The sequence below is a fragment of the Hyperoodon ampullatus genome (genome assembly GCF_949752795.1).
Source record: "Hyperoodon ampullatus genome assembly, chromosome: 3".
NCBI classification, from domain to species: Eukaryota; Metazoa; Chordata; class Mammalia; order Artiodactyla; family Ziphiidae; genus Hyperoodon; species Hyperoodon ampullatus.
Genome location: NC_136916.1, coordinates 8,566,839 through 8,590,722, shown reverse-complemented (window position 1 = coordinate 8,590,722; position 23,884 = coordinate 8,566,839). Strand labels below are relative to the sequence as shown.

The following is a 23,884-nucleotide window of genomic DNA, read 5'->3' as shown; positions in this document are numbered from 1 at the left end:
TTAAAAATATTTATCAATCAAAAGAAAATAATTTTTAATTAAAAAAAATTGAGGTGTAATTGACATAATAGTTTTGGAGTAGTATGTTATTTTTGATAACAAAACCTATTATGAGTAGGGTCCACTCATAATAATAAATTTATGCATTTTCACAAATAAAATTTCATTTGTTTCTTTTTTTTAAAAGCAGATTTATCACAATTTAAGTCCAGAAACTTTATATATATATATATATATATATATATATATATATATATATATATATATACACACATATATATATATATATATATTTTTTTTTTTTTGGCTGCGTTGGGTCTTCGTTGCTGCGTGTGGACTTTCTCTAGCTGTGGAGAGTGGGGGCTACCCTTCCTTGCCATGCACGGGCTTCTCATTGCGGTGGCTTCTGTTGTTGAGGAGCACGGGCTCTAGGTGCATGGGCTTCAGTACTTGCAGCACATGGGTTCAGTAGTTGCAGCACACCAGCTCTAGAGCACAGGCTCAGTAATTGTGGCACACGGGCTTAATTGCTCTGCAGCATGTGGGATCTTCCTGGACCAGGGATCAAACCCGTGTCCCCTGCAGTGGCAGGCAGATTCTTAACCACTGCACCACCAGGGAAGTTCAAAATTTCATTTGTTTCTCTCAAAAATCTGTGCCAGTGTAGTATTATCTTTATTTTACAAATGACTGTCTTACAATCACAGCTCCTTAAGTGACAAAGCCACTTTCTATTTCTCTTTTTTTCAGCCTTGTGTGTTTTTCTATATCATTGTTGGCATGCTAACAGCTGGGACATCCTGTGATGAGTCAATAGTATTGGTTTTAATATAAAGAGTAAAAACTCTGGCTGTATTTTCAACTAATTGCTTAACTGGCAGGATGATGGAACAGAAATAAAATATATTGAGGAGGATAAGTAAGACTTATGAGGAATTGGCATTTGCTACAGGCAATTTCTAAGCAGATTAAAAAGATGTAAAGAACAGTAACAAAATACAATAAAGTATTCAGCTCCTAGCATCATAACTGCTAAGTATGTTTGTTGAAAGAATGAGTGAATGAATGAATTGGATGTATTTTTAAATATTTATGGAAATGACTATGATGATACATAAAATTATTGAATACTTACCATATGGCAGGCACTGTTTTTAGTCCTCACGTATGTTTTTTATATGTCTTTTTTCAAAATTTATTAATTTATTTTTGGCTGTATTGGGTCTTTGTTGCTGAGCATGGGCTTTCTCTAGTTGCGGCGAGTGGGGGCTACTCTTCGTTGTGGTGCACGGGCTTCTCATTGCGGTGGCTTCTCTTGTTGCAGAGCATGGGCTCTAGGTGCACGGGCTTCAGTAGTTGTGGCACGTGGGCTCAGTAGTTTTGGCTTGCAGGCTCTAGAGCGCAGGCTCAGTAGTTGTGGCGCACGGGCTTAGTTGCTCTGTGGCATGTGGGATCTTCCCGGACCAGGGCTCGAACCCGTGTCCCCTGCATTGGCAGGCGGATTCTTAACCACTGCACCACCAGGGAAGTCCCTTTATATGTCTTTTTAATCAATGTACTCATTCTATTAGGTTGGTACTATTATTACCCCTCATTTTACAGTTGAAGAAACTGACGTTCAGAAAGAGAAGTCATTATAGTGGAGAGATCCTGTCCTCTAGTGCACTCGTAGCCCTGTGGCCCGTTCCTTAGTCACCTAATTTCATAGGGCAGTTGGCCAACCGTGCTCTAACTCCAGCAAGCCAGGCCCAAACCCATCTATTTGTCTTCTCGGTGGCGCCATCTGCTGGAGATGGAGCCTGCTCTTGTTACCTTTCCCTAGCACTATCTCTTCCAGCAATTTCTCTCAGCGACTTCTCGCTCCAAAGTCTGTTGGCACCACTTGCCAGGGTACCTCCTCAGCTTTAACAAGGGACAGGAATAGGTGGGGACAGGGCTGTTAATTTCAAACATAACAGGGAGACTCTGGCCCAGGGCATGGGTTCTAGTCCTCTAGATTCAGACTTTGCTCCCATCTCTGCTGTCTTACCCCTGTAAGCCACAGCAATAGCCTGTGTATCCTCTGTCCAGCCATCCTGCAGTTTATTGACTCCGGGGATGCCATCAGTTCTAAGGTGCACCATGTATCGCTAAGGAAAAGAAACATAGCCAATTACAATTGCATGATGTCACCAACTGAAAGATGCATCCCTGTTTCAGAGAAGTTAAAATGTGAAAAAAAAAGAGCATCTCAAGATGGATGAAATAGAGCATATAATTGTGTTTTGATAGATTTTTCTAACACTTGGGAGCTGTTCATAGCCAGCTTTCTCATGATCATTGCTACTGCCAACTTGCAATGTTTTGTCCCTCCTTTTGGGTGCTATGAACTGTAGCAGCTGCGGTCACAAATGGTGCCCTCCCCCGAAACTAGTGGAGTGTGTATATTTTGGGTGTGGTGGTTAGCACGAAGAAGAGAGTGGTAGGGGTGATAAGGAACGGATGCAGTTGGAGGACTATGGAATATATGAGACGATAGGAAGTTTAGGGAGTGTCTAGAAGTGTCTTTTTTTTTTTGTAACCACTTCATGATATGTTGAACCACTTCATAAAATAGAAATAGTTCCATTCCCTGACCCCCCACAAAAGCTCCTTCCTGCCCCTTTGGAGACAACTGCCAGCCCAACCTCTGCTTCTGGCAATCACTAATCTGCCTTCGATCACTAGAGATTTAATTTTTAAGGAATTCATAAAAATGGAATCATGCAGTATATGGTATTTTGTGTTTGGAATATTTCACTTAGCACAATGTTTTGAGACTTTTTCATGTTGTTGCATGTCTCAGCTGTTCATTCTTTTTTATTGCAGAATAGTTATTATTCCTTTGAAAAGATTATACCACAATTTGTTTATTCATTTATTAGTTGATATACATTTGGGTTGTTTATCCAAGCCAATGGGGAACCATTCAATATGATATTAGCTGTAGGTTTTCTGTAAATGCTCTTTCCTAGTTTGTTGTCTTGCTGTGGATGTTGGATTTTGTCAAATGTTTTTTCTCTGTCAATTAAGGTAGCCATATGCTTTTTCTTCTTTAGCCTATTAATATGGTAGATTGCATTCATTGATTTTTAGATGTTGAAGGATCCTTGCATTCCACTTTATTATGGTATATAATTCTTTTTATACATTGTTGGATTCAATTTGCTAAATATTTTGCTAAATATTAAGGAATTTTGTGTCTAAGTTCATAAGAGGTATTGGTTAGTAGTTTTCTTTTTCTGTATTGTCTGTCTGGTTTTGGTGTCAGGGGAACGCTGGCCTCATAAAATAAGTTGGGAGGTATTCCCTCCTCTTCCATTTTCTGGAAGAAATTGTCCAAAAGATGTGTTAATGCTACTTTAAATATTTGGTAATTTCTTCAATGACTCTATCAGGGCCTGGACAGTTCTGTTTCCATCCCACAAATTTTTATAACCTGCATTTTCATTTTCATTCAGTTCAAACTACTTTCTAATTTCCCTTGTGATTTATTCTTTGATCCTATGGGTTATTTTTTTTTTTTTTTTCGGTACGTGGGCCTCTCACTGCCGTGGCCTCTCCCGTTGCAGAGCACAGGCCCCGGACGCGCAGACTCAGCGGCCACGGCCCACGGGCCCAACCGCTCCGCGGCATGCGGGATCCCCCCAGACCAGGGCTCGAACCCGTGTCCCCTGCATCAGCAGGCGGACTCCCAACCACTGCGCCACCAGGGAAGTCCCTGATCCTATGGGTTATTTTTAAGTGTGTTGTTTAGTTTCCAATATTTGAGGATTTTTCTAGGTATTTTTCTGTTATGGATTTGTAGTTTAGTTTATTTGTTTTTGGAGAATATACATTGTACGGTTTTAATTCTTTTAAATTTATTGGGACTTGTTTAATGTCCCAGAATGTGATCTGTCTTAGTGCATGTTCCAAATGCACTTTAAAGCAGTGTGTGTGCATTCTGAAGTTTGGGTGGAGTGTTATATAAATTTTAATTAAGTCAGGTTAGATGATAGTGATCTATACTTATTGATTTTCTGTCTACTTATTCCATCAATTTACTGATAGTTGTGTGTGGAAATCTCTACCTATAATTGTGACTTGTTTACTTCTCCTTTCAGTTCTAACAGTTTTTGCTTCATGTATTTTGACACCGTGTTATTAGGTCCATACACATTTAGGACTGTTATGTCTCTTGATACATTGACAACTTTATCATTTTGAAGTCTTTTTCCCTAGTAATATTCCTTATTCTGAAATTTACTTTCTTTTATATTAATATAGCTGCTCCCAATTTCTTTTTATTAATGGTTGCATGCATATATCATTTCCCATCCTTTTACTTTTAACTTATTTGTGTTTTTTTTAATTTAAAGTGGGATTCTTGTAGACATATACAGTTTTTAAAAAAATCTAGTGTGATAATCTCTGCTTTTCAATTGTGCTATTTAGGCAATTTACATTTAATGCAAGTATTAATTAAATAGTAAATTACCTTTCTTAAAAACATAGTTAATTACTTTTTTTTTTTTTAGAAGATGTTGGGGGTAGGAGTTTATTAATTTATTAATTTATTTATTTTTGCTGTGTTGGGTCTTCGTTTCTGTGTGAGGGCTTTCTCTAGTTGTGGCAAGCGGGGGCCACTCTTCATCACGGTGCGCAGGCCTCTCACTATCGCGGCCTCTCCTGCTGCGGAGCACAGGCTCCAGACGCGCAGGCTCAGTAGCTGTGGCTCACAGGCCCAGCCGCTCCGCGGCACGTGGGATTCTCCCAGACCAGGGCTCGAACCCGTGTCTCCTGCATTAGCAGGCAGATTCTCAACCACCGCGCCATCAGGGAAGCCCCTACTTTTATTTTAAGAGACTAAAAAGTAGAAAAAATCTTTTATATATTGTATACATGTTTAGCATTTCTACACTCTTCTTTTTCCTTTTGTATCATTTTCCTTCCATCTGAAGAACTTTCTTTAACATTTCTTATAGTGCAGTTTGCTGATTTACCCTCTCAATTTTATTTGCATGAAAAAAAATCTTTAGTTAACCTTCATTTTCAATATATCAATTTATTGAGTGTAGAATTCTAGATTGATGGTTTTTTCTTTCAGTACTCAAAAAAAGTCTCCTGGCTTGCATCATTTCTAATAGGAAATCTGTAGTCAATCTTTTCTTTGTTCCTCTTTATATTATGACTTTTCTTCCATTTCTCTCTCCATCATGTTTGTTTTCCTCTACATTTTTGAGCATCTGGGGCATATTTATAATAGCTGGTTTAGAAGCTTTCCTATTTCATCATGTCTTTCATTTCTAGGTTTATTTCTATTGATGGATTTTCCTCTTGGTTGTGGATTATATCTACTGCAGGCCTGAAAATTTTGTTTGCATTCCAGGACACTGGATTTTTATATTGTTAGGTGCTGGATTTTGTTGTACTCCTTCAGAAATATTGGCCTTTGACCTGACACACAGTTCAGTTAGTTGGAATCAGATTGACCCTTTTGAGGCTGGCTTTTCTGCTTTATAGGGTGAGTCAGAGCAGCCTGAAATCTAAGATCATTTAGATCATCACTATGTAGGTGATTCCCTTCTGAAGACTCTATTCTATGCCTCATGTATGCCTATCCCTGTGTGAGTTCTGCACATAGTGTGGCCTCTGCTTTATGGTGGTTCTTCAGCAGCCTTGGGAGTTTCATCTAAACATATGCAGATCAGGATTCAGCCAGTGATTTGAAGGGCCCCCCTGCAGATCTCTTGAGATCTCCCCCTCAATGTTTCTCTTCTCCCTGGGATTCTGCCCTACAAATGTAGCTTCCTTAGACTCCCAGAACTCTTTTCCTCAATTCAGTGAGACAACTGGCTTCTGCTTGCCTTTGTGCTGTATCCTGGAAACTACCTCCAGGTAGTAGTCCAGGGCTAGGGCTCACCTCATTGGTTTCCCAAAGTCTGATGGTCAGCTTTAGGAAAAGCATGTGTGATGTTTGAACTGCAAGCTGAACTAGCTTCTTTTTTTTTTTTTTTTTTTTTTTTTTTTGTGGGTTATTACTTTTACTTAAAAGAATAACCAATAGGGGCTTCCCAGGTGGCGCAGTGGTTGAGAGTCCGCCTGCTGATGCAGGGGACACGGGTTCATGCCCCGGTCCGGGAAGATCCCACATGCTGCAGAGCAGCTGGGCCCGTGAGCCATGGCCGCTGAGCCTGCGGGTCCGGAGCCTGTGCTCCGCAGCGGGAGAGGCCACAACAGTGAGAGGCCCACGTACCACAAAAAAAAAAAAAAGAATAACCAATAGACAGAATATGGTTATTCAGACTTGGGTATTGGGAGATATTTTCTTGCAAAAGAACAAAGTGAGCCTGCCACTTAAAGGAAACAACTGACAATATTTGTTGCTAGTGATAAAATATGAGATTTCAGTAAAAACTAGCATTTTACAATTAGCAAATTGTATCTGACACCATGAGCTTAATATCACCCCTATAATTAAAAGGGTTTTTAAATTTTTTTATTAAAGTGTAGTTGATTTACAATGTTGTGTTAATTTTTGCTGTACAGCAAAGTGACTCAGTTATACATATATGTATTCTTTTTTACATTCTTTTCCATTATGGTTTATCACAGGGTATTGAATAGTGTTCCCTGTGCTATACAGTAGGACCTTGTTGTTTATCCATCCTATATATAATAGTTTGCATCTACTAATCCCAAACTCCCAATCCTTCCCTCCCCCAGCCCTTGGCAATCACAAGTCTGTTTTCTATGTCTGTGAGTCTGTTTCTGTTTCATGGATACGTTCATCTGTGTCGTATTTTAGATTCCACATATAAGTGATATCATATTGTATTTGTCTTTCTTTTACCGACTTACCTCACTTAGTATGATAATCTCTAGATTATCTAGGTCCATCCATGGTGCTGCAAATGGCATTATTTCATTCTTTTTAATGGCTGAGTAGTATTCCATTGTGTGTGTGTGTGTGTATATAAATATATATATATATATCAATCTATGTCTATGTCTATGTCTATATCTATACCACAACTTCTTTATCCGTTCATCTGTTGATGGAAATTTAGGTTTTTTCTATGTCTTGGCTATTGTGAATAGTGCCGCTATGAACACTGGGGTGCACATATCTTTTTGAATTATAGTTTTGTCTGGATATATGCCCAGGAGTGGGATTGCTGGATCATATGGCGACTCTATTTTTAGTTTTTTGAGGAACCTCCATTCTGTTCCATAGTGGCTGCACCAATTTACATTCCCACCAACAATAAAAGGCTTTTCTAAGGAGATGGAAGGGGTGATATTAATAAATGTGATTTAAAAAATATTATGTAATATAGTATGTCAATGTTTGGAAGACCTTCATATATCAGTGAACTAATATTTTCCAAATGACCAATGCATGATGTTACAAAATCATGCACAAGTAAAAGATACATTTAAAGTTCAAGATACACCTGAAACTAACACAACATTGTAAATCAACTATACTCCAATAAAAATTTTTTAAAAATAATAAATAAAGTTCAAGACAGACTGATGGATTTTAATGTAACAGAGTAGGAAAAGTTTATCGATATGATTTCAGATTCCACACTGCAACTAACTTTTATAAAACTACCATTTGTCGTGTTTGGGTATAGTATCAAAGAAGAAAGCCCACAATTATCTGATTAAGATACTCCTCTTTTCCGGCTACATAGCTGTGTGAAGCTAGATTTTTTTCACATACTTTAAACTTTTTTTTTTTTTTGGCCGTGCTGTGAGACTTGTGGGATCTTAGTTCCCCGACTAGGGATCGAATCCGTCCCCCCTTCAGTAGAAGTGCAGAATCCTAACCACTGGACCGCCAGGGAATTCCCTTTTTCACATACCTTAAACAAAATAACATACTATAGCAGATTGAATGCAGAAGCAGATGTGAGAATCTGGATTTTTTAAATTTAGGCTAGACATTAAATAGATTTTCAATAATGTAAGTGAATACCACTCTTCTCCCTAAATTTTTTGAAAACGTCATGTTTCCACAAAAATATGTTATTTCTATTAAGTTGTAATGTGTTTGCTATTGTTATTTTAACATGAATTAATAAGATATTTTGTTTTAATTTTTAGTATGATAAATATTGATGGCTATAATTCACATAAACAAAGCCTTTCTGAAATCTCTAAGAATTTTTATGAATAGAAGGAGGTTCTGAGCCCAGAAAGTTTGGGTTATCTGTTCTTTAAAGATTACGTGGATCTTGGGCTTCCCTGGTGGCGCAGTGGTTGAGAGTCTGCCTGCTGATGCAGAGGACATGGGTTCGTGCCGCGGTCCGGGAAGATCCCACATGCCGTGGAGCGGCTGGGCCCGTGAGCCATGGCCACTGAGCCTGCACGTCCGGAGCCTGTGCTCCGCAATGGGAGAGGCCACAACAGTGAGAAGCCCGCGTACCGCAAAAAAAAAAAAAAAAAAAAAAAAAAAAAGATTATATGTGGATCTCAGCAGTGAAAACATCTGAATCTTGTGCCTTTTAAAATGGGAGATCTACAATCACCTTTTCTTTCTTGCTGCTGTTATTGCTTATTTCAGTTTTCTACCTTTTGTTGAACAATTTTGGTAGCTTAAATTTCTGTTAGGAAATCATTGATATGTTTTGGGTTTTCAAATTTATTTCCATTGAGTTGCAGGTAGGATTTCTCATATTTCCTTAAGTACTTTTTGTATCCTTGGTTATTTTTCCATTCTTATTCCTAATCTTGATTTTTATTCTCCTGATTCACTCCTCTAATTAATTAATTATTAAAAATTTTAAAATCAATTTATTGTTTATTTTAAAAATTGAAGTATAATTGGTTTACAATAATATGTTAGTTTCAGGCATACAGCATAGTGATTCAATATTTCTATAGATTATACTCCATTTAAAGTTATCATAAAATATCAGCTATATTTCCTATGCTGTACAATATATCTTTGTAACTTTTTTATTTTATACCTTTTAGTTTGTTCCTCTTAATCCCCTTCCCCATCTTGCCCCTCCCCCTTTCCCTCCCTCCACTGGTTTGTTCTGTGTCTGTGAGTCTGTTCCTGTTCTGTTATATTCATTTGTTTGTTTTAGTTTTCAGATTCCGCATATAAGTGAAAACGTACAGTGTTTGTCTTCCTCTGTCTTATTTCATTAAGCACAATACCCTTTACGTCCATCCATGTTGCTGCAAATGGCACTGGACTCACTCTTTATTTCATTCATTTTACATATCCCACTAATAAAACAGTATGAAGGCTTTGGGACAAAGAGACTAGAAGGGATGACCAGAGTAGACAAGAAATGTCAAGGAAGAAGGAAAGGGGACTGATGTGGTATATGGTCTGTCCCTCTCATCACCAGGAAAGTCCAAGAGAAAAAGATGTCAGTGGGGACTGTCCGCTGGTCTCTCAACCAGGGTCACCGCTGTTTATAAACCTACCAGGATCCAAGCTCTGCTTCTCAACTTTGAGCATCCTTAAATTCAGTTTCGCTAGTGTCACCAGCTCTGGAGGAACTGGCTAACGTTATTCACAAAAGTGACTGATGTAAAAACTAGCATGCCGATTTAATAGTCTCCTAACAACTGAACCACAGTACCTGTGTCTACCGGTCAAAGCCAAAGCATTTCTTCTCTTTGCAGGCGCGTGTTTGTGGTTCCCTAGAGACTGCTCTTGGAGATGCATGTGTAAGGAGGTGAGGAAGGCAGGGTTTGGCAGAGGGAGAAGCTGGGCTGCAGGGAAGGGTCAACTGAGATCTGCTGTGGTCCTTGGGGAGCTGGGAGCTAAAATGACCCTTTAGAGTTGCCCTAAGTTGAGGCAATGGGGCTGGGCCTTGAAATCTCCAGTCGGTCCTGGTGGTGGGTGCCCCCCTGGGAGGGGCTGTAACCTTGGCTGAGGCAGGTCCCTGCACCCTGGGTCTGTACCCGTGAGGGAGGCAGCTGTGTGTCCCCACCTCCTGGCAGATAGGGGATGGGTGCCTTGGCCCTGAACAGAGTGTCTGTGCAGAGTCCCACAGCACTCACTACAAACACGTTTGTTGTGAAATGCATCCTGAATTCAGAAACAGTAAAATGTGAAAAAAGTATACCTTAAAAAGGTAAATTCAGTAGTGTTTTTGGTATGGAGGTGGAAGCTAGACTCCTGGAAGACCAAAGTAGAGAATTGGAAATCCAGAGGCTGAAGCCTCTCCCTTGTCTGTCGGTCATGATTCTTCTTGCAAACCTGTTTTACTTTTTGTCCTTGATATTCAAACTTTCTCTGCTGAATAGTTTAGCAAAACCCACATGGGAAGTGGGTAATGGCCAGTGCTGTGCTGGTAGATGTTTAAAAACTGGCCCCTGAAGGAAAAGAAGTATGCACAGATATTCGTATAATTTTTACTGATGTAAAGGATATGGAGGAAATTTATAGGCAGTAATGAATGATACTATACTCTTTATTGTAAATTCCATATAGCCAATTGATTCTCACAGAATGCTTTCATTGATTATTTTAGAACTCTTGTGTTCCCAGCCAACCTATAGTAATAATTGATGAATGCGTCCAGCTTTGACATGAATCCTTACTTAAATTAATGAATAAAACAAAAGTGAAACAACAAAGATGCACGTCAGAACTTCACATGTTTGTCAGTGATGTAAGAGACTTTGTTGAATCACATAATAGTTTTCAAATCCTGGAAGAATATCTCCTCAAATCTTTGTCGTCTTTACTATGTAATGGCTATAGACACGATGCTTTAAATTTCATTTTTATCAGTGGTTCTCAACTGGGGAGAGATTTCGCCTGTCAGGGGACATTTGGCAGTGTCCAGAGACATTTTTGGTTGTCACAACTCTAGAAGGGGTGTTACCAGCATCTACTGGGTAGGGTTAGCAACATTTCTCCTCTAGAAAAGAATTGTATGGCCCAAGGTTGAGAAACATTTATTAACATTTTTAACGTTTTCCCCATAACTTTTTAAAGCTTAGACAATCAACAAAACAATAAATCAAGTCCAGATTGGTAGCATTTGCCAATTTCTGTGATGTAAATATTCCCATTATGGCTAATTTCAAGCTACCAACATGAGGTCCTCAACTGTGGCGTCAGGGAAAGACATGCAGTTAGTTCAATGTTATATTTCTACCACAACGGTGCAACAGTCATAACTAACTCCAAGAGCATAAATAATAGTAAAATGCAGTAATATAATTAGTAAGTAATAGGTTCTGTGTATTTATTACCATTGTTTGTAACATAATGTATTTAATTGTTAATAAACATTTAACTTTTAACCACGGCTATGCTTAACAGCTGACTCCAAAATTCTTAAAAATAGAGCAGTGGGCTCTTGCAGGTCAGAATGGACTGGTCTGGCTCAAGCATGCCACTGGAACGGTTTCCACCACTCTCCAGGTCACACCTTCTGAACTTGCAAAGACTGACTCAATTCCAATGTCAATTTTCTAGGGCACAGACTCTGGCCCAGATGAGGTCAGCTACCAGCTCACGGTGTGACCACACAAAAGCAGCCCTGTGAATATGGCTGGATCCAAATGGAGCCTGCATCTTCTATTTAGGAAATTTGTAGAAGCACCACTGAGTGGGCAGGCACCCTGAGAGGCCCCATAACAGTGCTGCAGACACTGACACAGCTTCCTCCCCCGTCCTGTTTATCAGGACTTCGTGCAAACCGACTTCTGACTCATCTGCCCCCCGAGATTCCAAAATAATATATTAGATCAGTGGTTCTCAAAGTGTGGTCCCTGGATCCACAGCAAAAGCCTCACTTGGGAACTTGTTCAAAAAGCAAATTCTGGGGCTCCTCCACAGACCTGTTCGGGGGGATGGAGACCCCCAGACCAGGTTTCAAAAACTCCTCTGGGTTATTCAGAGGCATGTTGAAGATGGAGGGCTACTGTATGAGATTAAAAAAAAAATTTTTTTTTTTCGTTTGTTTTTGGCCACACCGCTTGGCTTGCAGGATCTTAGTTCCGTGACCAGGGGTTGAACCCTGGCCCTGGCAGTGAAAGTGCTGAGTCCTAACCACTGGACCACCAGGGTACTCCCTATATGAGGTTGTATAGCTTTCAAAAAATAAGTTACATTCTATCCTTTAGGCCAGCAACAAAACAAACCCAAATGGTCCTGAGTAAATTTGGTATTTCCTCCATTCTCCAGAAATGACAGATACTCTCTTAGGATGGGTTACTTCAACAGAAGAACAATCTCATCAATCATATATATATTGATTTTTACTATTTCTTCTTTTAATTCCTGTGAATACTTTAAATAGCCCCATACATGCTACTAAATTGTATTTACCTTTTATAATTTAACTTTTAGCGGGTAACATCCTCAAGGGTAGGGATTATGTATTGTATTTGGTTTAAGCCACAGAACTTAATATACTACAGAGCTCATAGAAGACATTTAAATATTGATTGAATAAGTATGAAGGTTAAAAAAAATTCTTTTTTTGCCTGATCCTTTGTTTTCTTTTACTGGCATTATTTAAAATTTATCATACATAATTTCTAAAATAGTAGTGCTGAAATTTTATAAAGAATTTCAATAATAATTAAATAAAACAGAAAATGACTGCTCTCTGGATTTTTTTTCCAAATTATGGAATTTGTACTATTATAGTATAAAGAAGAATAATCACCAGGGGTTCCATTGACAGGTAACAATCTGATATTTGGATATGTTTCCTTCCAATCATTTTTCTAGGTTTATATGCTTTTCTTACCAAATGGAGACTATATGCTATTTTTCTAGTTTCGTTATCCTACTTTTTTTTTTTTTTTTTTTTTTGCGGTACGCGGGCCTCTCACTGTTGTGGCCTCTCCCGTTGCGGAGCACAGGCTCCAGACGCACAGGCTCAGCGGCCATGGCTCACGGGCCCAGCCGCTCCGCGGCACGTGGGATCCTCCTGGACCGGGGCACGAACCCGTGTCCCCTGCATCGGCAGGCGGACTCTCAACCACTGCGCCACCAGGGAAGCCCGTTATCCTACTTTTTTATTAAACATTATGTCATGAGCATTCTCATATCACTGAATTTTTTTTAACATATTATTCAATTGTACATCTGAACTATGACTTATCTAACCATTCCCCCATTTACGACATTTGGATTGTTTCCAACATATCCCTTTTTACATAACTGTTGGGATGGAAGGGGTTGCATATTTGAAAAACAAATACGAGTCCTTAGAATCAGGATTGAGTGTTTCTAAGCTCACCTGGTCATCTTTTTTCCCCTTTTATATTGAAAAGCTTCCTTATCAGTTTGCTTGTTCAAGCACACATCTCTCCTATTCTTCCATTTCAGGCCCTTATCAGGATTAAATGCGCATGTTTACATAAACATCAAAATCAATGAAAGTCTGAAATTTAAAAGGCGCCTTTTTACAGAAGTGACTATCTTCCCTGGTTTACAGGAATTATCTCCCATCCGGCCAGCTGTTCCTTCTTCTCTGTAAACTTCCATTACTGTTACAATCACCTGCATCAACTCTTCAGGTTTTTGTGTCATAATTTCTAAACCCTAAATCAGGAAAAAGCTAATAAATTATTATTTGCTTATTGAATTATAGGTGACTCAGGAAACAGAAATCCATGTAAGAATGTTACCATGTTTATTAGTTGAAGGAGGTTTTTTTTTTTTTGGTAAAAGCTTTCAAAAGCCCTAAAAATTAGCAAAGCATCTTAGCTCAAAGAGTGAATTAACTTCCTATGTTAATTTATCTCTGGCAAAAGTCAGATATCTTTCAGATGAAATATAACCCAACACACACGTATAAAATAAAAATACTTTGTAAATCGAAACAAACAATTCTCTTTTATTTTGCCAAACCATGTCACCCATTACGAACCGACTGAACTGAATAATATTTCTTTCCTTTTTGGGTGGGGAAAAGTAATGTGTCAAATATTGTTCAGTAATGACTGAACTAGAAATTTAAAAACAGCTTCAGTGGCATAGAACCAAAAATAAATGCATTGTAAACAGTTTTTAGGTCTTTTTTAAAAATAAATTTATTTATTTATTTGTTTATTTTTGGCTGCATTGGGTCTTAGCTGCTGCGCGCGGGCTTTCTCTAGCTGCTGTGAGCGGGGGCTACTCTTCATTGCGGTGCTCGGGCTTCTCATTGCAGTGGCTTCTCTTGTTGCGGAGCACAGGCTCTAGGCCCGTGGGCTTCAGTAGTTGTGCCTCATGGGCTCTAGAGCACAGGCTCAGTAGTTGTGGCGCACAGGGTTTGTTGCTCTACAGCGTGTGTGATTTTCCCGGACCAGGGCTTGAACTGGTGTCCCCTGCACTGACAGGCAGATTCTTAACCGCTGCGCCACCAGGGAGGCCCCAGTTTTTAGGTCTTTTAAAAATTAAAATCTCTGATATAATTTTTTCACCAATTTAATTTTGCTTCTTGGGTTGGACTTAAAAAATGAAAATCTCTGATTACATCTCCAATCATCTCACTGAAAATCTTGATTGCTGAACACGTGACCAAAGAGATTATCTCAGTTTCCTGGGGTAAATTTTCAATTATCACCAAGATATGTAAGCAATCTAGAACTCAGGGAGGAGAGACAACTCTACTTCTGAAATGACTTAAATGGATGTAATTGCCTACGTTTACTGGAAGTTTCACAGGCTAGCAATGAACACTATACTTTTGAGCTAGTATTATTGTCCAGGGTTTTCTCACTCCAGCACATTGATTTTGGCAAGCAGGCAATTTCAGGAACTCCGCCGTGAACTTCTCGTATAATTAAAGATCTGGCGTTAATGAACATAATTGAGGTGTTTTGCTAAGAAGCTTTTGCACCTGACCTAGCAGGTACAAGCAGGTATAATAACTTTTTTCTCCTTTTAAAATTGAAGTATAGTTGACATAGGTATATAACTTATTAAACAATGCAGCATCGATTCAGAAGACTCGTGTTTCAGCCCACGTTTGTTCACGTATCCATGGATGGGAAACTACAAGCGCGCTGCCGGAGGGCGCCGCCAGGGGCGCTAACCCTCAGCAGCTTCGTCTACAAAAGGCGCCCTGGAGCGCTCTTTCCTCTCGCTCACCTCAGCTTCCGCCGGAAGAGGCTCTGTCAGTTGTTGCCCTTCGGTGTTTGGGCTCGCTATGTGTAGTGGGTTCGCGGCGGCTGGCTGGATGAAAAGGCTTGGTCCAGGGAGCCGGAGAGAGAAGAAGAAAACTCGAGCTTCAACCCGGGCAGCGAGATGGACGTTCTGAAATCGGAGATCCTCCGGAAGCGGCAGCTGGTGGAGGACAGGAACCTGTTGGTGGTGAGGATCCTTGGGGTCGTGGGGCGTTGGCGACGGAGGAGCTGAGCGTTTGCGTGGGGGAGGGGAGTCTGGGGGAGGGGAACGGTACTGAAAGGGTCCTTGCCGGATGGGGTTTAGCCAGGGCCCCGCTGCTACCCCGGAGCGGCTCCCTCTAGACCGCTGTGCCCTTGGCAGTCACTTGGGAGCCTTTGGGATGGAGGTGTGGGAATTGCAGGAAAACCCGAGATTTTGGCGATTTCCCCTACCCGCCGCTCCACCTGTCCCTTATCCCCGTTCCCATCTGCCGGTATTCTTCGGACGTGCCCCAGTTTTTCTGGCCGTTCACTTCTGTCGTTTTAGGAAGGGTTTGTGCTTTATGTATACTTCCTGTTTTGTCATACAGGATATTACAAAGATGTGGTCCAGGACCAAGACTTAATAAAGTTAATAATTTTACTGCTTCATCAAGGAGATAGTTAAGTGAAACTCCCCCCCCCCCATTAGTGCTGAGCATTGAAGAATCAGTGACAGCTGGTAGTTTAGTGCCATTATCTTGATTTTTGTGAAGCCTTCGGGAGACTTACCACTGCTTTTCACCCTTCGTATAAATGGGAACAGAGTGAGCAGGCAAATAATACCTTAGTACTGAAAATAATTCTGACCTCACGGACCCTCTCAAAAGAGTCTCAAGGACTCCAGGGTTTGTTGGACTCCAGGGGTCTTGTGGACCACACTTTGAGAACAGTCTGACTTAGGTCTTTGGATGTAGTGTATGATTGATGTTTATGATGTAGTGCAAGTAAGTTGGGACTGTTAGCTTGGCAGATGGCAGCTTTCATAATCATTGAAACTTTAAAAACAATTAACAAAGTGGAGCTAATTAAATAGAATGTTATTTAGCAAATGCGCGGGGAGCGGAGAGAGAGCTTGTCCATAGTTGTATTGTAACTTGATATTTTCACCTGTAACTCGGGAGCCTTTTTCTTTTGATGAGTGGTTTCGGAGTATTGGAAAAAGCTGATTTAGATATTGAAGTGCATAGTAGGTGTTAGAGCCAGGTGTTGAAATTTAAAGTGCTTTAGAGGGAAAATTGAATCACGAAAAGCTCAGCTCACTCTCAGGGCTTACAGTGCTGTTTGCATAATCAGGTTCTTTGTCATGGAAATAGGCCGGCCTTTAAAAAGGATCAGTTACAAAAACTGATTCTACATAATTGTTCTTAATTTATCACCACATATAAACTGTTTTTCTGGGATGTCTTTCATTTTGTAATTTGATGGTTGATTTAATTACTCAGATAACCCTGGCCAGAAGGTAAGATTGACTTCCCAATTAATACCAGCAAAGGAAATACATGAAATGGGGATTAAAATACTGAAAGTCATAGTTCTGGTAATATTAATAGTAATCTGCAAAGCATTACGCAGAATGCTTCATATCTCATACCTCATATAATTTGCACAGCAATCCCATAAAGTTACTGTTACTCCCATTTATAGTTGAGGAAATTGAAGCTAAAAGAAGTTAGATTGATTTACAGAATCGCACAGCTAGCAAGAGATAGAGCCTGAATTTGAATCCATCTCTCCCACTCTAAAGCTTGCTCTCTTCACCACTACAGACAGGCTGTTTATTTATCTCCACCCTGTGAACATAGAAGTAGTTTTGTTAGGGTTGATCTAAGAATTAAATTCCTTAAAATTAAATTAACATGTGAAAAGCACCCTAGTATGCTTTCTCATTTGAGCTTTACAACAGCTCTGCTTGGTGCGTAGGGCAGTTAGGATGCTCTTTCCACGGATGACGAAGCCGAGACTCATCGTGCCCATGAGGGTTGCAGCATTCCCTCCTAGCCCTGTGGCGGGCGGGGTGGGTCTCAGGTCCCCACTGTGGGGGTGAGTGCTCCTGTATAACATAGGGCCGCACGTGTAACTGGACGGCTTTTCTCTTTTAGGCCTGGGGAGACAGTCATTTGCTTTGCAGCTGTATAATTTTACACAGAATCATTTGCTTTATAGCCTTTATCTTTCTGTATCATAGTGTCTGTCAGTAACTTCCAAACTTTTTTTTACTGCCCTAGCCACAGTAAGAAATAAATCTATTTTCATCAGATACGTATGAAAAAAGTTTCATGCAACATTTCTTGTCTTAACTACATGTGATTCTATCATATGTTTCCCTGTTTTAATCCATCCTGTTTCATTTTTAAAAACAATTCTGGTTGGGGGTCAGTGAATCCTTTTCATTACCCTTTCCAGAAGCGCCACCTCTTTGGTCATTTTGAGTGATGTCCCAGCTTTTTTTTTTTTTTTTAAGCTTTATTGAACTATAGTTGATTTGCAATGTGGTGTTTAATTTCTGCTGTGATTTCTACAGCAAAGTGATTCAGTTATACATATATATTCTTTTTCATTATGGTTTATCACAGGGTGTTGAATATAGTTCCCTGTGCTATACGGTAGGACCTTGTTGTTTATCCATCCTATAGATAGCATGGTGTCCCAGCTTTTTATTGTTAGTCTGAGAGTTGGATAGTGAACACTCAGCTTGTGAGAGCCCCTTTGTTAGCCTCCTGTCACCTGTGCTAAGTGCTCTATGTGATGTAACTGCTTGGAGGTAAGTGCGGTATCTGTATTGCTAGGATGCCAGGGCTTTGGCGCCCAGGTGTTGGTGAGTCTTCATTGAACTGCAAAGCCTCATTTATGTGGAAAGCCAGGCTACTGCAGGACCCAGCGGGGCTTAATTAGCAGTTTTATTAGTTGCAGTGTTGAGCATGGACTTTGTGTAGAATTTTAGCTTTGTTTTTTTCTCCAGTATTTTTTGAATATTTCCTATAGTCAAGATACTACACTGTGTGCCACAGAGGATTTTTTAAAAAAGTAATGCTTGATCCTTTTCTTTAAGGAACCTAGTTTCAGTTTTACAGAGAAAAGAGAAGCCATCAGGCAAGAAATTCCTCACCTTTCCCCTGTTAAAGTGGATGAGGTATTGGCTGTATGTTGGGTCAAACCTTCCACTTACATGTTGGAGCCCAGCTCTCATCTTTTGTAGCATCATCAGAATCTGAATAGCACTTGTCTCCTTTCTTTCTGTGTCTTCAGTCTCTACTGGCGTATCTCCAGCAGCACTGAAACATACACATCTCTCCCATCTTTTTTTTTTTTTTTTTTAAACGCAGCCGTCCTTTTTCTTTACAGCCAAGCTTCTTATTATTTCCTCCTCACTCCTTAACCTGATTTCTGCCCTGACAGTTGCACTGAATCCATCCTAATCAGGGGCCGCAGTGACCTCCATGCTTTCTTCACCTCAGCAGCATTTGCACTTGGCTGGTCTACTTTCTTCAGTCTTCCCTTGACGTCTCTTACCCCACAGCGTCCTGTTTTTCCTTCTTCTCAGGCTGCTTATTCCTGATCTCCTTTACAGGCTTCTTCTTTTTGTGTTGTTTAGTTTTTATCCCTTAAATGTTGGTTTTCCTTAAAGTTCAGGCCTAGGCTACTTTCTCTTCACACTGAAAATTCTCCTACATTAATTTCATATTCACCTCTAGATGTCAGTTGCCACCTGTAACAGGGGTTCTTAAGTGGAGCCTTTGGATGGACTTCAGAGTAGCCATCAGTTCCTTGAAATATTATAAAAATTTTAGCATGTATGTATACACGTGACCCCCTTCCCCTCCTCCTGTTCATGATATTATTTAAAGGGATGTTTGGGGCTTCCCTGGTGGCGCAGTGGTTAAGAATCCGCCTGCCAGTGAAGGGGACACGGGTTCGAGCCCCGGTCCGGGAAGATCCCACATGCCGCGGAGCAACTAAGCCCATGTGCTGCAGCTACTGAGCCTGCGCTCTAGAGCCCGCGCGCCACAATTACTGAAGCCCGCGCACCTAGAGCCCGTGCTCCGCAACAAGAGAAGCCACTGCAATGAGAAGCCCGCGCACCGCAACGAGGAGTAGCCCCCTCTCGCTGCAACTAGAGAAAGCCGGCATGCAGCAATGAAGACCCAATGCAGCCAAAAATAAATAAATAAATATATTAAAAAAACATAAAGCGATCTTTGACAAAAAGGTCAAGAACCAGTCATTTCTGGGCTGGTGAAAATCTCTGTGCCCATTTATCCCTACCACCAATCAGCTGTTCCAGTTCTAAACCTGTTTCATTTATTCAGGTCTTTGAACTTGCCTTTCTTCACACTTGTTCCTCGCTTTGCTTGCACGGTCTTCTGTAATCCTCTCCAATGCCTCTATCTTTAGTGGTCATTTAGGAGCCTTTCATGGTTTTTTTGGTATAGTCAGAAAACAGTGTGGTACGGAGTTTGTCATGTTGATACCATGTTTTGACATCTGCAAAGAAGATTTATTTTCCTCAGCATTTCACTGTGAAAAATTTTAAATGTACCGAAAACTCAAAAGAATTATACAGTGAACACCCATACGCCTACCGTCTAGATATTGCGATTAAACCTGCGATGAATATTTTAATATATTTGTTTTATCATGTAACTGTCCATCTCTCCATCATTGTATATCCATTCGTCAATCCATCTAGCAATGCAGAAACTACTTTTACCTCAGAATAGTAAAACAGGCAGAACATTTTAGGATAGTGGAAGGCTGCTTCTCCACAATTTGACGAGAGGCACTCACAAGCTAAGTCATTACTGTTTCACCTATCACAGATGAACCATAAAAGGCTGGGAAACCACTTGAAATGGCCAAAGGTGAGGCGGCTCTTCTGGAACAGCAAATCCATAGACAAGTGTTTTCCAGCCGCAGACAGGGTCATGAAGACAATGTACTGATCTTTACGCATTTCAGATTAATTTACAGACATTGATACACCTTACCCCTAAAATGTAATGTAACTTAATTGCCAAAATATAATTTGGCGTGTATATCATTGACTAGTGTTCAGTGTTTGTTGGTAGTCTTTTTGGTATGTCAGCAAAATTTCATGTATGAAGAAATACACAAATCATAAGTGTACCTACCATTCAGTGAATTTTGACAAGTGCATATGCCTGTGTATCCCAGTCTGTATCAAGATACAGACTATTACCCTCATTCCACCTTCCAGTCAGCCCCTCCCCGCCAGAAGAAACTGCTGTACTGTCCCTTGGTTTTGCCAGCCCTATAACTTCACATAAATGGGATCATACTATGTACTCTTATATGACCCACTTTGTTTAATCAGAATAATGTTTTGAATTTTATTCATGTTGTTGCATGTATCAGTTGTTTACTCCTTTTATTGCTGAGAAGTATTCCGTTATACAAATAGACCCAGTTTGTTAATCTGTTCTTCTGATAATGGGCAGCTGGGCTGTTTCCAGGATTTAGCAATTATGAATAAATCTGCTGTGGACCCTCTTGTGCAAGTCTCATGTTTTCATTGCTCTTAGGAAAATGCTAGGGAGTGGAATTGCTATGTCATGGTGTAGGTTATGGGTTTAGTTTTATAGAAATCCACCAGACCTTTTTCCAAAGTGGTTGGACCGTGTCACACGGTCCACTTTGCTAGTGGACTAGCAGAGTAAAAGGGTTCAGATCTTTACATTGTGTCAACAGTTTGTGTTGTCAGTCTTTAATTTCAGCCATTCTGGTGTATGTAATAAGCCAACTTACCAATTTTTCATGGTGATTGTTGACCATATCCTATCTAGGGATATAAAATAGTATAACCTGTTTGAAAACAGTTTGGTAATGTCTTAAAAAGAACACATAGGCCTGCTACGTGAACAAGCTATTCCACTCCTAGACATTTACTCAGGAGAGTAAGATATTCTTTTTTTTTTTTTTTAATTAATTAGTTCTTGGCTGCGTTGGGTCTTCGTTGCCGCGCGCAGGCTTTTCTCTAGTTGTGGCGAGTGGGGGCTACTCTTCGTTGCGGTGCTTGGGCTTCTCATTGCAGTGGCTTCTCGTTGCAGAGCATGGGCTCTAGGTGCGTGGGCTTCAGTAGTTGTGGCACACAGGCTTCAGTAGTTGTGGCTCGCGGGCTCTAGAGCACAGGCTCAGTCGTTGTGGCTCATGGGCTCTAGAGCACAGGCTCAGTCGTTGTGGCTCATGGGCTCTAGAGCGCAGGCTCAGTAGTTGTGGCACACGGGCTTAGTTGCTCCGCAGTACGTGGGATCTTCCCGGACCAGGGATCGAACCCATGTCTCCTGCATTGGCAGGCGGATTCTTAACCACCGCACCACCAGAGAAGCCCAAGATACTCTTATTCTAAGAGCTAAAAGCTTTATGGTTTCATCTTTTATAAAAAACAGTTAAAAATTTTTTTGAATCAGTTTCTTTGTATGGTGGGAGGTAGGGGTGTGGTTTATCGTTTTCCATGTGATTCTCCATTTGTCCCAGCACCATTTATTGAGACTATTTTTCCTTTCCCTTTGGTTGCTTTTGGCATCATCAACAATCAGTGATAGTTTAACTGTGGCTCCGTTCTGGGCGGTCTGCTCCCGTGTCCTAAGCTGTTTGTTGAGCCTTAGGCCCGTGCCACACTGTCTTGAGTGCTGTCGCATTCTGGTGAGTTGTAATGTCAGGCAGTGTAAATGCTACCACTGTATTTAATTTAATTTTATTTTTATTGAAGTATAGTTGCTGTACAATATTATATAAGTTACAGGTATACAATACAGTGATTCACAATTTTTAAAGGCTGTATTCCATTTATAGTTATTATCAAGTAATGGCTCTATTCCCTGTGTTGTACAGTACATCCTCGTAGCTTATTTTATACCTAATAATTTGTACCTCTTACTCCCCTCCCACTATATTGCCCTCCCCTTCTCCTCTCTCCACTGGTAACCACTACTTTGTTCTCTATTATATCTGAGTCTGTTTTTTTAAAATATTCACTAGTTTGTTTTACTTTTTAGATTCCACATACAAGTGATATCATACAGTAGTTGTCTTTGTCTGTTTCACTTAGCAAATGCCCTCCAAGTCCATCCATGTTGCTGCAGATGGCAAAATTTTATTCTTTTTTATGGCTGAGTAGTATTTCATTGTGTATATATACCACATCTTCTTTATCCATTCATTTGTTGATGGACACTTCGGTTGCTTCCATATTGTGCTATTTATTTTTTAAGCAGCTTTATTGAGGTATAATTGACACACAGTAAACCGCACATATTTAACGTGTACAGTTCGGTGAGTTTTGCCACGTTTACACCTGTATGCTGTCACCACAGTGAAGGGAGTGAACATGTTCATCTCACCCCGGAGTTTCCTGTGCCCCTTTGTGATCCTGCTTTCCTGCCCCACCTGTGCCCTGCCCACCCTGTCCACAGGCCACCGCAGGTCTGCCTTCTGTTACTTTACATTAGTTTGCATTTTGTAGAGTTTTATGTAAACAATTTTTCAGTATGTTCCTCTCTTATCTGCTTTCTTTCAATCAGCCTAATAATTTTGAGATTCATTTATGCATTTGTCTGTATCAAGACTTCATTATTTTTGTTACTGAGCAGTATTCCACCACTGTCTGGATATACCTCAATTTGTTTATTCACTAGCCTGTTGATGGGCATTCAGATTATTTCCATTTTTTTGGCTATTATGATAAAGCTGCTGTGAACATTGGTGTACAGGTTCTGTATGGACATATACTTTCATTCTCTTGAGTAAATGCCTAGGAGTGGAGTGGTTGGATCATACAGTAAGTGTCTGTTTAACTTTATTTTCTTAAAGACTTTGTAAGATTGGTGTTATTTCTTGCATACATTTTTACATAATTTTATATGTAATGATATAAATATATATAATTATGAATTACATAGAATTCACCTGTGCAGGGTAGATTTTGGTATAGTTTTCTATTTTGGATGGCATCATTGAGAAAACATACTGCCTAGCAGACAGGATCCCTTGACAGTTGACAGTTCTTTCACTTTGAAAATCATTGTGTCTCTTTAAATTGTGTTTGAGTGCCCAACCATTAGGTTTATTACCTCAGACTCTTTAAGGCTTATTTCCATTCTTCAGCCAGAAACTGACCCTGCCATGTGGTTCGTGATCTCACACATACTGCTCTGCTTTGGATGTCCAGGCTGTGTATTTGTTACCTCTCCAGTGTCTTTTTGTAGAACTCTTGATGATGTTTGTGCTTCATTTATATAGACACTAAAAACCTTAATCTCATTGAAGGAATGATGATTCTAATGAGTGAAATGGTGACAGTCATGTTGCCTGTGGTTTTTTTTTTTTTGCGGTACGCGGGCCTCTCACTGTTGCGGAGCACAGGCTCCGGACACGCAGGCTCAGCGGCCACGGCTCACGGGCCCAGCCGCTCCGCGGCATGTGGGATCTTCCCGGACCGGGACACGAACCCGTGTCCCCTGCATCGGCAGGGGGACTCTCAACCACTGCGCCACCAGGGAAGCCCCTTGCCTGTGGTTTTTAAATTTTGACTCTCTCTTATTAGCGTAGGCCGACGTTTCCGGTGATGTGGTAGAAAGACTTGTGCTCTTTAGACCCGGGAATCTCAGGTTTATAATCCAGACAGTACAGCTTGGACAAAGTCCAAGAATAACATGTATGAAGCACCACACAGGAATTAGGTTCTGTCTTTAAAAGGAGAGGTGCTCTTTATGTATACCCTTTTCAACTCGTT

The 23,884-nt window shown here is 40.3% G+C and overlaps 1 protein-coding gene across 6 annotated transcripts in view; it reads left to right on the top strand.

The window, feature by feature from the left end:
• The first annotated feature begins 15,182 nt into the window (after positions 1 to 15,182).
• Positions 15,183 to 23,884, top strand: part of PRPF18 (pre-mRNA processing factor 18) — a 49,331-nt gene continuing 40,629 nt past the window's right edge. For all 6 annotated transcript variants that reach the window (XM_079701287.1, XM_079701285.1, XM_079701284.1 and 3 more), the window contains exon 1: positions 15,183 to 15,301. In XM_079701287.1, coding sequence (XP_079557413.1) covers positions 15,236 to 15,301 — 66 coding nt within the window. In that variant the 5' untranslated portion in view covers positions 15,183 to 15,235. The remainder of the gene's footprint in view (positions 15,302 to 23,884) is intronic.